At 34.1% G+C, this 16,430-nt stretch overlaps 1 protein-coding gene across 1 annotated transcript; it reads right to left on the bottom strand.

The window, feature by feature from the left end:
• Positions 1 to 10,579: 10,579 nt before the first annotated feature.
• On the bottom strand, positions 10,580 to 14,860 carry LOC149167620 (aldehyde dehydrogenase 1-like). Its single transcript, XM_089431566.1, has 10 exons — positions 14,630 to 14,860; positions 14,395 to 14,537; positions 13,539 to 13,692; positions 12,704 to 12,933; positions 12,518 to 12,607; positions 12,223 to 12,396; positions 11,984 to 12,121; positions 11,270 to 11,407; positions 11,115 to 11,176; positions 10,580 to 10,948 (listed from the first exon to the last, which is right to left on the bottom strand). The coding sequence occupies exons 1-10, from the start codon at positions 14,730 to 14,732 to the stop codon at positions 10,675 to 10,677; spliced, it is 1,506 nt and encodes a 501-aa protein (XP_089287692.1). The 5' UTR covers positions 14,733 to 14,860; the 3' UTR covers positions 10,580 to 10,674.
• Between the last annotated feature and the right edge of the window lie 1,570 nt (positions 14,861 to 16,430).

The following is a 16,430-nucleotide window of genomic DNA, read 5'->3' as shown; positions in this document are numbered from 1 at the left end:
TTGTACTAAATAAATTTCTTCCTTCAAGTCTCCATTCAGAAATGCAGGCTTAACATCTAGCTGGTGTAGCTGCCATTTGTGTTTTGTTGCTGAGGAAATTAGCATTCTAATGGTGTTTAATTTGGCTACAGGAGCAAAGGTGTCATCGAAATCTATTCCCTCTTTCTGTGAGTAACCCTTTGCTACCAATCTAGCTTTAAGTTTCTCTATACTCCCATCTTCATTTATTTTTGGTTTATACAGCCATTTGCATCCTATGGGGGTTTTACCTTCAGGCAATTCAACCAAATCCCAAGTATGGTTTCTATTTATTGATTCTATTTCCTCATACATTGCAGCCCTCCATGCATCAGATTTACTTGCTTCTTCATAATTTGCAGGTTCTACAATGTTTACAGTCTTTGACATTAATGCATAGTCTTTCAATTTAGATGATAATCGAGTCTTCCTACTTGATCTCCTTGGTAGGGGACTTACCTCAATTCTGTCTATTTCAGCCTTTTCTGGGCTTGCATCTTCATTGATTACATTGTCTGTTACTTCTTCTTCTTGTTTCTCCTCCTGCTCTTCATCTTCCTCACTGTTTTCTTCCATTAGCAATGGAATGTGCCAATCACTGTTAGAGTCATTCTTTCCTTCTTCAACCTGTTCATGAAATATGACATCTCTGCTTGCAAAAACCTTGTGAGTCACAGGATTAAATAACTTTTATGCCTTGAACTCAGTGCCATATCCAACAAATATACATTTCAGGGCTTTAGGATCTAACTTTTTCCTATCTGCCTTAGGTATATGAGCATAAGCTTTTGACCCAAATATTCTTAAGTGACTCACTGCTGGTTTGAATCCAAACAATGCTTCAAAAGGGGTTTTGAAGCCTAGACATCTAGTAGGACTCCTATTCTTTAAATACACAGCAGTGTTAATAGCTTCTGCCCAAAGACCATTTGATAGACCCTTACCTTGAAGCATGCTCCTTGCGCACTCCACAAGAGTTCTGTTCTTCCGTTCTGCCACTCCATTCTGTTGTGGAGTGTGGGGCACTGTAAACTATTGCACAATCCCATGATGCTTGCAGAAATCCATGAACTCTCCCAACCTGTATTCTCCCCCTTGATCTGAGCGAAGAATTTTTATCCTTTTTCCTGTCTGGTTTTCTACCATGGATTTAAACTCTTTAAAATACTGAAAGGCTTGACTCTTTTTACTCAGAAAGTATATCCATGAAAATCTAGTGCAATCATCTGTAAATAAGAGAAAGTAATATGCTCCTCCTAATGACCTGGTTTGCATAGGTCCACAGATGTCTGTATGCACTAGTTCTAAAATTTCTCTTTCCTTTCTATTAACATGCAAAGGGAACTCTTCTCTATGCATTTTCCCTAATGCACATCCATCACAATCCAGCTTAACATTATGGAAAACAGGGAGTCCATTGACCATACCTTTTCTCTGAAGTAGGATGAGGTCTTGCAGATTAAGATGGCCGAATCTCTGATACCAGAGATTTTCGGCTGTCGATCCAGCTGCAACCATTGCTTGCTGTGGCATACTCTTCACATCTAGTCTGTACAGACTCCCAACGCGCACTCCTGTTGCAACTGTTTCCATCTGGATATCCTTAATGACGCAGTTAGTCTTAAAGAATTGAACTTGCATGTCCTGATCAGTAATCATTGAGACAGAGACCAAATTTTTCTTAATTCCTGGAACATACAATACATTTTTGAGGTGTCTAATGTCTCCACTAGGTAATTTTATAGGAATGTCACCATATCCTTTGATCTCATGTCCACTATCATCTCCTAAATAGATTTTCGACCCACATGAAGTTTCTTCAAGGAATTCAAACCAATCCTTCTTACCAGTCATATGTGAGGATGCGCCCGAGTCAACATACCATATGTCGTCCTCATCTCCCTTTGAAGCTGAAAGAGCACAATCGACTATAAACAGTCGAAGTTCGTGGCTCTGTTCCTCTTCTTCCTTAACAAAGTAACCCTTATGTTTTCTCTATTTGTTTCTTCCTTCGTCTGCTTGCCTCTTATAACAATCTTTAATCTGATGACCAATTTTTCCACAGTAAAAACATTTCTTGTTGGGAAAATTATTAGCAGACATACCTTTAAATGGTCTCTTCTGAAATGTGTTGGCTCCTTTCTGTTGCTGATGCGGTTGTTGATGCTGCTTCCCTCTATACTGTCTCATTTTTTCCATCAGAGCAAGGTCATTGCTCTGTGATTTCAAATTTTTTCGTCGCTCTTCTTCATGTATCAGAATCCCTGTCAGCTCTTCAAATGAAGGGGCTTTCTCCCTTGTTGACAGCCCTGTGATAAATATCTGGTATTCGTCAGTCATTCCATTCAACGTGATCATGACCGGATCTGAATTGGAAACTTTCTCTCTGATATCTCCCAATCTGTCCTTTTGGTCTTTGACTCTAGCCATGAATCCAGCAGCAGACTCATTCTCTTCCATCTTCAATGCAAACAGCTTGCCTTTGAGTGACAAGACACGGTTTGTATTCTGCGTCTGGTATAGGTTTTTTATCGTCATCCAAATGTCAGTGGCTGATTTACAGTCTCTAATATGTGGGATAACATTGTCCTTGACAGACATCTTCAATATGACCTTTGCTTTTGTCTCCCTTTTATCCCAATCTTGTTCTTGTGTGGCTGATCCTGATCTCAGCTCATTTCTTGTAACGATCGACCACGAATTTGCACTTTCAAGTAAAGTTTGCATCTTGAATTTCCAGTTGGTGAAATTTGATCCATCGAGTTTTCCAGACTCGTGGAGATACGATTATATAATGTTATTCATATTGGATTGATAAAATTTCTGATCCTCTGATGAATAAGTCTATCCAACTGTACACTTTCAGGACACACAAAAAAAATCACCACATACCAGATCCGAACCTCTGTTTTGCTAAGAAAAAAAATTGTATCTTCAATGAGCCACCACCGGGCAAGTCCGATCTGCTGCCACCAAACAGATCCAAAACTCCAATACGCCACCACCGGGCAAATCCGATCTGCTGCCACTGAGTAGATTAGGAACTCCAATGCGCCACCACCGAGAAAATACAATCTGTTGCCACTGGACAGATCCGAAACTCCAATGTGCCACCGCCAGGCAAATCTGATCTGTTGCCACCAAGTAGATCAGGAACTCCAATGCGCCACCATCGGGCAAATCCGATCTGTTTCCACCGAACAGATCTGGAACTCCAATGCGCCACCACCAGGCAAATCCGATCTACTGCCACCGAGTAGATCAGGAACTCCAATGCGCCACCACTGGGCAAGTCCGATCTGCTGCCACCAAACAGATCCAGAACTCCAATGCGCCACCACCGGGCAAATCTGATCTGCTTCCACCGAGTAGATCAGGAACTCCAATGCGCCACCACCGGGCAAATCCAATCTGCTGCCACCGAACAGATCTAAAATTTCAAAGTGCCACCACCAGGCAAGGCCGATCTGCAAAAAATTGTAGATTTTCCAAAGAGAAAGAGGCTGTCGCTTCTCGACAGCGAAATACCCGCGCCGAAAACAAAATCGACGCGTCTTACGAAATTGGCGCGATTAACGATTGATTTTCCGTGCCAATAGCACTTTCTGGCGCGCCGGCGCTACTATCTTTGGAAAAACCGCGCCAAATGGTGCGACTGTTCCTTAATAAAACGCGCCAACCCTTCGTTCCACTCAAAAAATGGTGCGACTGTTCGCAACGAAACCGCGCCAACCCTTTCTTCCGCTCAGAGATGATCAGTCATCTGAGACCTGTGCTTTAGGTGTTACTACAGTCTACCTAATTCTACGAATGCTTATGTACACTCCACCGCCACTACAGTTCTGTAATTAATGATGCATCCTAAAAAAAAATTAAGGCTATCCCTACTCTGTGCTCTGATACCAAGATAAAAATCAGACTTGAATTCAAAAAGGAGTTACAGCTCACAGGTGAGTACTGCACCTGGAAACTGCACTCAAACAAAGAGAACTCTCTCTGTACACTCTACTTACATCAAATGAGCAATTACATCATTAAGTACATTACTAGAACTTAGGAAGTTGCAACCAAACTCCTAAACTCTAGGAACAAATCCTAAACTAAGGAGATATGTTACAACTTGTGTAACCATTTCTCCATTAATACAAAATAATATTAATTATTTTCAACTATTGAATGTTAACGAATTTTGAAACTCTTTAATATCAAGAAACGAGGGAAAGGTGGTTACCTAACCCTAACCACTTCTCTGTCTATGAATTCCCAAGAAGTAATCAAGAGGGTAGGAGATACCTGAGAGAACGAGTAGGGAAAGAGGGAAGTGGACCTTGCAGAAAAAGAGACGAGGAAGGAGCTATGTTTGGTGATGACCAGATCACTGTGGATGTTGTAACAGTTTAAGTTGCAAGAAAGCATTAGTGCTAGGAGCAGAAGCTCGAGGGAGGCTTGGACCTAAAGGCAAGCCTCATGGTTGAGATGTCGGGAGGTTAAAACAAGAAAACATATCTGTGACTGTATAAAATTAGTAGTCTTAACGACTGCATAGTACATATACCTAGCTTATTGTTGGTTCAGTTTTAGCATGATAACAGAATTAGAAATTAATGATTTAGTAATTTTAGTCTTGGTTATTAGTCAGGGAAGCAATGAATGCTTATAAATGAAAACTCTAAACAACCCTGTAGACTGTGATATCAAAATCAGTATAACTCTAGCTTAAAGGAAGACAGTATAGATAATTACTGTAAATAGAGCGGAGACTATAATCAAAGGAACTAAAAAACAGTATAATTACTTACTATAAGAAAAGGAACCAAATACATCTTATATAAATGAAAGAATTACTTTATGATTCAGATTCTTTCCAAAAAAATCAAGAACTATCAGAAACAGTAGCAGTGGTAGAGAAGCAGAATAATACAAATAAAAAAGAAGGAAAACTATAGTATCAATATAGTTCTGGAAAAACTTGGATACCTCAGGGTTACATTTTCGATATACTATCAGAAACAGTAGCAATCATAGAGAAGCAGAATAATACAAATAAAAAAGAAGGAAAACTATAGTATCAATATAGTTCTAGAAAAACCTGGATACCTCAGGATTACATTTTCGATATTAGGGAATGGTTACCTAGAAACCATCGCTATGAAGTAAACACGAGAAGTACGGAAAAGGGAAAGTAAAACAAGTTTTCTTGAGCTTAAGAACTAATGCCATAATAATGTCATGATAAGGGTTTGATTATCTTGTCCACGGCATGAGGATTTAAATCCCTCAGAAAGTGCCTCATAACCATCACTAATATCAAACCTGCAACTATAATTTCAAAGCAAACAAAAGGGTCGGACATCGAATTAGGGATAGAGTCTTTCCTGAACAACTGTACATGCATCACTGAAAGGCAATCCACTGATAAAAATTACTGGAACTCCTTAAGATTGCCATAGCAACTACAGAACCCTACCAAAACTTTAACATTCTATACCTATGTCACATGGTTCGCCGAATTTGAACTTTGAGGTTCAAAATTAGGCGAACCTAAACAAAAAATCAAATTTGTTCAGGTTCGGCGAACCTGATGGCCAAACCTCAAATTCAAACCTCAACGAATTCGAACCTGAAGATGAACCTAAAGATGAACCTGAAGCCGAATTTTAAAATTTTAAAATTTTTTTTATCGTTCGAGGTTAAGTTTGAGTTTCTTTTGTCAGTTGTTTTAAGGCTTATGAGAAAAACCATGGGTAGCACATGGTTTTCTCTTGTTTCGCTTACCGCCACTTAGTTTCCCATGGTGGCCACTGGTTTGGCTTTATTTACCATGGTTGTCGATATATTTTCATAAGCCAACTTCAACCATGGGCAGCACATGTTTTTCTCTTGTTTCGCTTACTGCAACTTAGTTTCCAATGGTGGCCACTGGTTTGGCTTTATTTACCATGGTTGTTCAGATATATTTTCACAAGGCAACTTCAGTTTGAGTGTACTCACTTTATTGTGCTCAATGTTGTCGTTGTGTGTTGTATTGCCTGCAATTTCCTGAATTCAATTTCTAGATGTTGCTTGTCCCGATCGCCTGGAGCATTAAGTGAATAGTGGTCGTGATTTGTGGCTCGTGGGTGCTCACTGCTATTCATATAGCTTTATTGATTAATTTTGATTTTTTATTATTTTATGTCATATATATATTGAAACATATATATAGTCGAACTTAATGTCGAATCTCATTGGAAAATTCGAATTCGAATCGAACTTAATCATTGTCGAACTCGAATTTGAACCTGAACCGTGTGACATAGTTCTATACCGCCGGTCGATGGAACCCCGCTGGAAAATATCATGAAATTGCCAAGCCTCCATGGGCCAAATCAAAGAAAAATTATGTAGAAATTCACATTAAACTAAGGCGAGTAAAAGAAACAACAGTCATATTATTTACATTCCATGGCATAGTTTATTAAATCACTTCTGGTGTGAAAACCCTAGAAAAAAGAAGGATTCTCATGCACAATAGTCATATTATTTACATTCCATGGCATAGTTTATTAAATCACTTTTGGTGTGAAAACCCCAGAAAAAATAAGGATTCTCATGCACAACTCGAACCCACGAGGGTTTTACCAAAAGAATAACGCATTCAGCTATACCAGCAAGAAAATATATAAAAAGACTTGACCAGTATACATAAGACAGATAAAATTGTAGAACCCTCAACAGTTTAAATATGTCCAGGCATAAATTGTCAAAATGCCATGAGGGCGGACCTGACTTATACATACACAAAATTACAGAGAAATAGCTTTAAATTCCGAACCCTCGAGGCTAGAGCCTTGACATAGTAGTAACTAGAAAATCCAAATTTAAACCAAAAGAGATCAAACCCTCGACACAGACTCCCATCTCTATGCGAGTATTCTGGAATCGCCAAGATTTTCAATCAGTAACATACTCGGAAGATCGAAGGGATTAGAATGCCTGCCTTGGTAGAGCTCCGGGTGGAATGCCGTTAGGAGATAGTTGGGAAACTGCAAACACCAGAGAACACCTACAACAGAAGACCAGAATACATTAGAAGTATTAATTGAAGAATTTGCAAATGAAACTCTGTTTAAAAATAACCCAGTAATCATAAGAATAGGCGGAACTTTCACTTGCCAGGCCACCTCTAACCACCTCAGAGCATGACATTGAAGTGATGCCATTACCAGAGGACCAAAACATCCAAAGAGAATTTCGAATGACAAAAAGTAGAGACCCTACCGGAGTCTAGGCAGAGTTATGAGTTCCATCAAGCGCCGTTGATTGTGGTTAGGTGGAGGACGACCGTCGATGGAGCGCCACAGTCGAGGAGGGTAGACACCTGTATAGCATATGGAGGGAATCCCGAAGGCTGAACCCGCCAAGCCAGCAGGATAGATGGTCATATACATAAACATTAATATGACTGCAAAGATTTTTATTACAAGGACAACCCCTCGTACTATGAGATGGGTTTAAATTAATGTATATAGACCTTACTTTAATATACCTCAGCATATTATGTAAATGTGTATCCTGTGTAATATCTGAATTGTGCGATGAGTAATTATATCGGATGTTTAACATTTTTTATCTTTTTACATATAATGGAGATGTGACAATCTGCATAAAGTCTCATCAACATCAATAATTTTCATTTTAATAAATAAAAAAATAAATATATCTTTGACTTTTATGCATAAATAATATATCTGTGCAATTTTACAACCATTATCTTTCTCACACGCTAATATTCCTTTTGTAATTACCCTATTTTTGTTTAAGCTTCCCTAGACAACGTTTTTTAATATTCCTCGTTGTGTATAGTATTTTGATCTTTTTATTTGAAACATTTATTTTTATTGAAGCCTAAGCTTTGTGCTATGCTAGGAAATAAATGTATTTTTCAATGTATTTTTCACTTGTTGTACTAAAAACAAGAAATTAAGTTTTATATTGGGGAATGCTAATAAATTAGCTATTTAAAAAACTAGTTCTATATTATTTGAAATTAAGTTTTATATTGGGAAATGCTAATAAATTAGCTATTTAAAAAAATAGTTCTATATTATTTCAATTTTATTTTACACATCTAAAAAAGAAAATTGAATAAAATTTTATATATGACAACAAATGTACACTATCTTTTATAAAAAAATACTGGAAAAACATATTATTAATTATTTAAAAAACTTCAGAGTAGATTTTATTAGACATCTGAATTTTAAGTAAATAACTTTATTGTCTTTACTATAAACTTAGTTCTGAGTTTTAAAGTTGAACTTTGAATTTAGAAAACTCTTGTAGTTGCTGGATTAAGTATCTTTGAATTGGAGCTTAGAAGAGAAAGATTTCAACCTTCTAAATTCAATAGTTCTTTTTTCTAAATTCAATAGTTCTTACTTTTACATTCAGAACTTATAGACAGGTTTAAATTACAAACTTCTTACCTTTAGATTCAGAACTTAACACATTCTAATTTCGATGGAGTTTTACACTTAAAATATAAAAAACTGCAAAAAAAATTCATCTTCTCCATAAACTTCGATTTTTCAACTCCAGTTAAAATAAAAGTAGTCAAACTGTTGTAACTCTGCAGGCTATCATTCAACTCTGAAAAATGCTTAAATTACACTGGAGACAACTAATATAAGAAATTCATCTTCTCCACGAACTTGGTTTTTTCAACCCCAGTTAAAATAAAGGTAGTCAAACTGTTGTAACTCTGCGGGCTATCATTCAACTCTGGAAAATGCTTAAATTATACGAGAGACAACTAATATAACAACACAATAAAGTGATTTCTAGTATTATTTTTCACTGTAAAGCTATCATTCAACTCTGGAAAATGCTTAAATTATACTCGCGACAACTAATAGAACAACACACTAAAGTGATTTCTAATATTATTATTCACTGTCAGACTCGCCTGTGGCAGCGTGTAATATTTAGTTGTTGCATTCTAGCTTGTATGTGCGCATAAAACTTTTAAAGAATTAAATATTTAGAGAAAAAATAATAACGAATATTTTTTGGGCTAATAGAAAGGATTCTGCTTTAAAAAAAATGGCTGAGGTTATGGCTGAGAATTCTCAAAACAAGCATGCCAGACAGAAACTTGAAATATGCCAAATGGTTATAATATTAGAAAACCCTCCAAACAATCATGCTAACATTCTACTATAAGATGTTCAATGGTATAGAAAGTGGAGAAAAAACACCCCATGTTAACTTTAACTAATTTCTCATCAATGTGAATATCATGTAGTTCATGAAAATATTAAAAGAAAATGATTAATTTAATCTCAAGAGGGTGTTGCAATATTTTTGACATAGTTTCAATATCTAGATTGATTATAGAATGCTATTAATGATATATAAGCCTGATTGCTTAATATTTAAGTTTATTGTAAAATGTTCAGCTATTTGGATGGTATTAATTTAATTAAATTTGTGTTTTTAATAATTATGGAAATAAATATATTTTTTTTGCCAATCATATTATTATTTATCATTTTCTAAATATATTATATTTATTAATTTTTTATTAAAATTTGAATATTTATTAATTTAAATATGCATATTAAGAATAAACATGTTTTTTTAAATTTATTTATTTATTTATGACTAAGCTTATAATTACAAAATATACATATATTTATTTTTAGTGATTTTTGGTTGGCTGCAGTGATTTTTGGTTGGCTGCACACCATACATCAATTTCTAGATATTTAAAATAATATCTTCATCATGATAAGGTCCTACAAAGGTTAACTCTTGATGTTAAAATTTATTGTATAGATATTTCAAATTGTTATATTTATCAAAATTATAAAATTTACCAGAATTTTAAAATTTTTGTTATAAGAATTATAAAATTGACTCCTATTTTAAAATTTTTGTTATAAAAAAAAGCCAAAGGCAGCACATCATAATCATATGTACCCATAAAGATAACACTAAATTGTAAATTTAAATAATAAATTATAATATAAAAAATATTAATATTTAAAATAATATGTATTTTTTATTTTATTAATAAACACATATATATTATTTATTTAAATTTAATTAAATAATATCTATTTTTTTTATTTTTTAAAAGTATAACAACTAATAAATGGAATTAAACTTATAAAAATATTTTATTTAAAAATTAATAATCATTCTATTCTAGTAATTATTGAATGCATAATATCATATATATTATAACTATATTTATGTAATTTTTGAAAACATGTAAATAAAATTAAATATAGAGATAATTTTAAAATATAAATAATATAAATAAAAATTATAAAATCATATATATATATATATATATTTCTAAGAAATAATAATATTTTATTTTAAAAGTTATTGTTAGACATATCTTACTTGCTAGATAAGGGATCGACTACTTTTTAAAAGTATACATATTCTCTCTTTTTAACTCCTTTAAACAAAATTATAACATAGAAATATGCTAAATTATAAATATATTTAAAATTACAAAAATTCAAAATTATAATATGTATACTCCACATAATAGTATAACATAAGAAATGATTGAATTCCTTATAACCAAGGAGAATTGTGGAAAGGAGTATAATATGTATACTCCACATAATAGTATAACATAAGAAATGATTAAATTCCTTATAACCAAGGAGAATTGTGAAGAGGAGTAATAACACATTTGACTTGTAAATAATTTTCAAGACCATAAGATCCATATTCTCTTCCAATTCCGCTCATCTTATATCCTCCTAATGGACAATCTAGACTCCCTGCAAAGTAACAATTTATCCATACGGTTCCTGCACGAAGAGACCTAACAAATCTATTAGCCACATCTATATTTTGAGTAACAATTGCAGCTGCCAAACCATAAATTGTTTTGTTTCCTCTTTCTATTACTTCTTCTATAGTCCTGCATTACACAAAACAATAACCTCTTTAATTTCAAAATATTTTAAATATTATAATTCAAACATATATTAAAATAAACATTTTAAAACTATAAATTATTTTATAATATATGAATGTATTAACCATTTAAAAAAATTATAAAATACAATAATATTATAAATTCTTACTTGAATTTCAAAATAGACATAACAGGTCCAAAAATTTCTTCTTTCGCAATTCTCATATCATCCTGTATAATATTAAAAAATGATAATTAAGAAATGTATTTGTAAAATAATTCGTTTTATTAATATTAACCGAATATAAATTAAATTCATACTACCTGAACATCGCAGAATATTGTAGGTTCCACATAAAATCCTTGATCACCCCAGCAATTACCACCTGTTACTAAATTGGCTCTTTCCTCTTTTCCATATTGAATATATTTCAATACTTTTTCAAATTGCCTCTTATCAATCTGAAATACAAACTATAAACCATTACTCATATAATAATAATTAAAATCAATTTTATATAATAAAATTCTATAAAAAAGAATTACCTTTTTCTGACCACAAAGAAATACGCTTTATACAAAATTATAATATTAAAACAATTTCTCGGTGATGGTGGAGGCATTTATGTTTAAATGCATTTTAAATACCCTGTACAAAATTACTATTTTAAAACAACTTTATTAGTGATGGTGGAGGCATCTATATTGAAAAGCATTTTAGATTACTTTGGTGATTGTTGGATTCTTAGTCCTGAAGCACTCTCATCTTTTAAATCACAAGTTCCTTTTTGTAATATTATAAATATTTAAAAATGATATTAAAATTACTGAGTATCAAACCTATTACTCAGTACTCCACCCAATTTTTTTGAAACAGTAATTAAAACTGACCTCTTTAAAAATTGTTTGCAGAAAATCTTGATTGATGGAGCTCTTCGCTATGGTTGTTTTAAGAAAAGCTACTGAATACATTTTTATAAAATTGTCAGTGCTATCTGAGACTGTTGAATTTATGATAGAGGTGCATGCATTGCTTACCTGAGGACCTTGATGGACCCCTGCCTTAAAAGGATCTCCAACTACTTGCTTTTTTGCTCTTTCTACTGCTTTCTTCAAAAATTCATCATGAATGCTTTCTTGAACAAACACCCTTGAACCTGCCAAGCAGACTTGTCCCTGCAAAATTTTGATCACAGAAATATCAAAACAGCATACTTAATGCAATACCATTTACTCAATCTAATATGTTTGATGAGGCATCTGGTCTGTATGGTCACCATGTTGGTAAATACTGCTAGATGGGCAAGTTCCACAGCTTTATCAATATCAGCGTCCTCCATGACAACAAGGGGGGATTTTCCACCCAATTCTAATGTCACAGGCTTCAAGTTGCTCTTTGCAGCAGCCTCCATAATAAGTTGTCCAACTTGAGTTGACCCTGTAAATGATATCTGAGTACAATCCAACACGGAGTTATAAACCCTTCATTGTCTTTCACCATATTCAATTCAATAAACTAATGATACCCAAATGAAAAATATCATAGCATTTGCCATAAATGTATCAGCTTACCTTATCAATATCCATGTGGCTGCTTATGGCAGCACCAGCAGTTTCACCAAAGCCCGAAAGCACATTAAGAACCCCAGGGGGTATTCCTGCCTGCAATTACAAATTATGGAGAGACCAGCTCCGGTTAAAGAAATATTGGATTGGATCTGCAATATCTTGACCCTATTAAAATGATAATATAAATACCTCGTGGGCTAATTGTGCACAATAAAGTGCAGTTAAGGGAGTCTGCTCTGCAGATTTGATGATCACTGTACATCCGCAGGCCAATGCAGGGGCGACCTTACTGAAAAACATTATCAATGGATAGTTCCAGGGTATTATCTGACCAACAACTCCGATGGGTTCATGCAAAGTATGGGCCTGGTAAGGTCCATTCATCTTCAATGTTAGTCCATGGATCTTGTCAGCTGATCCTGCACATATTCATAGGAGCAAAATTTTTTGAAATCTGTAAAGACTACACGCACACATATTCATGGATACAAAATTATCAAAGGTAGATTTTCATACATTAATTATCAAAATCTTTGAAAATAAATGCATCTTTTGGATTACAACATTATTCAAATGTCAAAAAAAACTGAAGGGGTCCCGAGATATTATGATAGCAAAATCAATTTCATGAGTTTACAATAGGTTAATTAATGTTTTAAGGAGAGGTGAAGATTTTTGGTTTAAGATATGGGAAAGTATGAATAAGCAAAATATATCCACACCTGCAACTAAATTGAGACCAATTCATTAACCTGAAACAGAATAACATTTTAAATAGCATGACTACAAACTAAAAAATCTTAAATATGAATCTGACTACAAACTAAAAAAAATAGGGAAGTGAGCAAGGAAGTTATTTTTGGGATTTTTTCTTAGGCATGTAAGTTTAATCCAGCTTTGCAGAGTTTTCCTGAATTTTAATAACAAAAAATTAATAAATTTTTTTCCCATCCAACGTTAAAACTAACACTAACCTAAACTTAATCCCAAAAAAATGCTTAAATTTTTATTCAGGATATCTCACCAGCATAATACCGTAGTATTTGAATACATGCTGATAAGTCCAGCATCCGAACCACATCCAATGGCTTCCCACTGTCAAAAGTTTCCAGAGCTGCGAGCTCATCGCTGTGTTGCGACACCAGATCCGCGAACTTGTAAAGGATGTTCCCTCTTTCCTGAACCCACGGGAAGATAATCCATTAATACAATTTCCAGTAGAGTATATATATTATAGAATAAAATAGTTTTTAGTTCTGTAAGATCTATACGGTTGATAACTGTAAAACTTTACATCTATCTCTATATATTTGATATGCTTTATGTCAAGAATGTCTGAATTTGTGGATTGTTTAATGTTTTTAAAATGACTGGGAAGCTTAACATGTAGTTTGAATAACAGTTTTTATGAGTATTTATGTTGTTTCATATGTCTAATTATAGTCATATTAGTAGTTAATATGATTAGATTTTTGTCTACACAATTTTTAACTAATAATATTTACTATAAAATATTTTAACAAAATATTTTATTTTCTGTATTCAAGTTTCTGTGATCCATAATGAATTAAACAAAGTCTTTTGGTAGAAATCACATGAGCGAATTTTTTGACCAACGCTTTTCTAGCCAACCACTGTGGTTCATCATCAGGACCAGTAAACCACACTTGTTGATTCAAAATGGGTCAACCAAAAATTCCGTCATATAATTTCTACTGAAAACTTTGTTTAAAAAATACTTATGACCAAATATTTTTAAAATTTAAACCTTCCCTATAATTGATATTTTTCCAAACCAATTCAACGAGTGATATACTCAAATCTCTATAATCTATAGACAGAGAAAACCATAAAACACTAGACAGAAGAAAAATTATTACATAGCCAGACATGCGAGGCCATGGGCCTTTATCAAATGCTGTACGAGCAGCTTTCACAGCCAGATCCACATCTTCTTGTCTAGCTTCTGAAACGCTCGCTATCACGTCCTCTGTTCGAGGATCCAAAGTCTCAAATGTTTTCCCTGCAACAACACACCAATCAAAAAATATGCTGTAAGCACAAAATCATAATTTGATTTTTAAATACTGTACAATGGATCAAAAAATTAAATACCTGAAACTGAATCTACAAACTCTCCATTGATGAAAAGCTTCGTATACTTTACTGTCACTAGTGGCCGAACGGTACCGTTTGATTCGGAGGACAGGCAAGCCATGTAGGAAGAAATATTTCCGAGTGACTGTAATACACGAGATCTCAGTCTCTTGCAGATGGTTTTCACCACCAACACAACCACGAGCGCAACGGGCTCTCCAGCTATTATGCTCTTCAAAGTTCAAACACCCCTCGCTGTTTAAATTGGCGATGCCCATTAGTGCCACTGTCAGCCCAGGCCACTCACATTCATGAAAATAACCAAATATTATTTTATTACCTTTTTAAAATATATGGTGGTATAATCACCTTTATTTATTCAAAGGTGGTTCGAAGGCATAATTATTATTCTCCAAATTCAATTTGCAAAAATCATTATGTGACTAAGTATAAGGATTACAAACAATATATACTCAATTTATGTGATTTTGCTCATAATATTACAGAATATGTAAACATAAGGAGAGAAAACAATATGGACTCAACACCGTCACTATATTTTAAATGTTGTATACGTTTGGATATATATTATACATATTTTAATTTATTTTATATTTTTGTATAGATATAATGGTCTATATTTTAATTTATATAATATTTAATATATTTTTAATAAATATATATGGTTTATTCATCATATTAAATATATTTTTAATGATTTTGAGCATTATTATTTTTGTTGGTCAAGTAAGAGTGGAGTTTTTAAATAACCGATAAAAAGATTACATATGGTATATGTCTTTATAAGTGTAAAGACCAACAAAAGCCAGACCCATTGATGATTAAGAGTCAACAGGGTTAGCAAAACTCAAAACCTTACACATAAAACCTTTGACCATTTTACAATCCAATAGCCATTCGATAAGAACCCCAATGATCTGACGGTCCTTAAAGAAATCGCATCGGAAACTTACACAACCCTTACCCACTTTATGGAGCCGGCAGAGAAAATAATCTAATGGTGTAAAAAAGTTCAGGTCCGTTCTTGGACTTAACCTCCACCCATTTTGAAACCCGATATCCCTTCGATCAAGAACTCAAATGATTCGACGGTCCTCAATGGTATCGCGCCGGGGACCTGTGTGACTCTTACCGACTTTCATGGATCCGATAAGGATTATAAGCCATTGGTTTATAAAATTTGGGTCTGCTCTAAGACTTAACCTCCGATCACTTTTAAAACCCGATATTCATTCGATCAAGCCCCTTTTGATCCGACGGTCCTCAATGATATCGGATCGGAAACTAGCACGACATTTACCCGCTTTATGGAGTCGATAAAGATTATAAACCATTGATCTATAAATCTTTGGGTCCTCTTGTAGACTTAACCTCTGATCATTTTCAAACCCGACAGTCATTCGATAACGAAGGCCATCAAAACCTATGGTCTGCAACCCTTCAACTAGCTCGTTGTTTACCAAATACTCCTCCCCTGTAGTTAGCTCTAACTTAAGCATTGATTGTGGGGGCGACGGTTAGTATTTACTGCGGCACTCTACTACCTCTGCTCTCTCCTCCTTCCACTAGTCTTCCTCCTGCTCATTACTCATTGTCTAGAAGTACTCCATATCTTTGGCCGCCTGTCGTTAACAGTCATCACACAGTTTACCCGAGGGTGTAGAATCCCAGTCGTACCTAATATAGCTTTCCTTACATGGCACTCCTTTATTCACTAGATGATCAACTAACATATTAGCTTTCCTTCGTACATTAACGAAGCTAACAGTTCTCAGGGTTTGCAAGTGGAAATGAATAC

The sequence above is a fragment of the Pinus tabuliformis genome, chromosome 5_1 (assembly GCF_031772625.1).
Source record: "Pinus tabuliformis cultivar Carrire ecotype Pingquan chromosome 5_1, CPIR1, whole genome shotgun sequence".
In the NCBI taxonomy this organism is placed as follows: domain Eukaryota; kingdom Viridiplantae; phylum Streptophyta; class Pinopsida; order Pinales; family Pinaceae; genus Pinus; species Pinus tabuliformis.
This window is presented reverse-complemented; position numbering and strand designations above follow the sequence as displayed.